Source organism: Colobus angolensis, unplaced genomic scaffold, assembly GCF_000951035.1.
Source record: "Colobus angolensis palliatus isolate OR3802 unplaced genomic scaffold, Cang.pa_1.0 Scaffold260, whole genome shotgun sequence".
Taxonomy (NCBI): domain Eukaryota; kingdom Metazoa; phylum Chordata; class Mammalia; order Primates; family Cercopithecidae; genus Colobus; species Colobus angolensis.
Window position 1 is genome coordinate 592,820 of NW_012115822.1, and position 826 is coordinate 593,645.

Here is an 826-nt window from a genome sequence, read left to right on the forward strand (position 1 = left end):
TATCCTCTTACCCACCTCCATTCCCCATTCTCCAATCAGAGTACTTTTTTTTTTTTAAGACGGAGTCTCTGTTGCCCAGGCTGGAGTGCAGTGGTGTGGTCTCGGCTCACTGCAACCTCTGCCTCCCAGGTTCAAGCAATTCTCCTGCCTCAGCCTCCTGAGTAGCTGAGATTACAGACGCCCGCCACCACGCCTGGCTAATTTTTTGTATTTTTAGTAGAGACAGGCTTTCACCACATTGGCTAGGCTGGTCTCGAACTTCTGACCTCGTGATCCACCCGCCTCGGTCTCCCAAAGTGCTGGGATTACAGGCGTGAGCCACCGCGCCCGGCCAACTATTTTATGCAATCAATGTTTATTATTTGCCTACTACGTGCCAGGAACTGGTTGTAACTGTCATCTGATTGGACGATCCGTAAACGCTGCGGCCCAGCCTGTGCGGTTCCCTTGAGTTCCTCCACGCGCCTCCGAGCACGGTGAGAAGCATACAGTAGGTGCTCTGCTCTGCTCCTGTGTCCCGCCCCGCGGCCCCTCCCCCGCTCCAGGAAGTGCGGGGGCTCCAGCCACCCGGCCGGCCGCGATGCATTCTGGGGAAGGAGCAGCACCAAATCCAAGATGGCGGCTAGCAGGAGGCTGATGAAGGTAAAAGCCATTCTCTGGCTTCGGTCGGGCGTGGGGCGGCGTCCCAGGCTCCGGACCCCCGAGGCAGGCAGCGGCCTCTGAAGGCGCTGCCGTCTGGCCTCCTGCCCTACACGGCCTCGTCGGTTCCCTGGGCCGCGTGCAGGCTCAAGGAGCTAACGGGGCTGGCCTAGGCCGCAGCCTGGGC

The 826-nt window shown here is 59.8% G+C and overlaps 1 protein-coding gene across 2 annotated transcripts in view; it reads left to right on the forward strand.

The window, feature by feature from the left end:
* The first annotated feature begins 417 nt into the window (after window positions 1-417).
* The window catches only part of UBE2L3 (ubiquitin-conjugating enzyme E2L 3), a 63,796-nt gene continuing 63,387 nt past the window's right edge, over window positions 418-826 (forward strand). Inside the window, exon 1 of one of the 2 annotated variants that reach the window (XM_011947314.1) lies at window positions 418-642. In XM_011947314.1, coding sequence (XP_011802704.1) covers window positions 616-642 — 27 coding nt within the window. In that variant the 5' untranslated portion in view covers window positions 418-615. The remainder of the gene's footprint in view (window positions 643-826) is intronic. The other variant, XM_011947316.1, reaches the window with a different exon arrangement.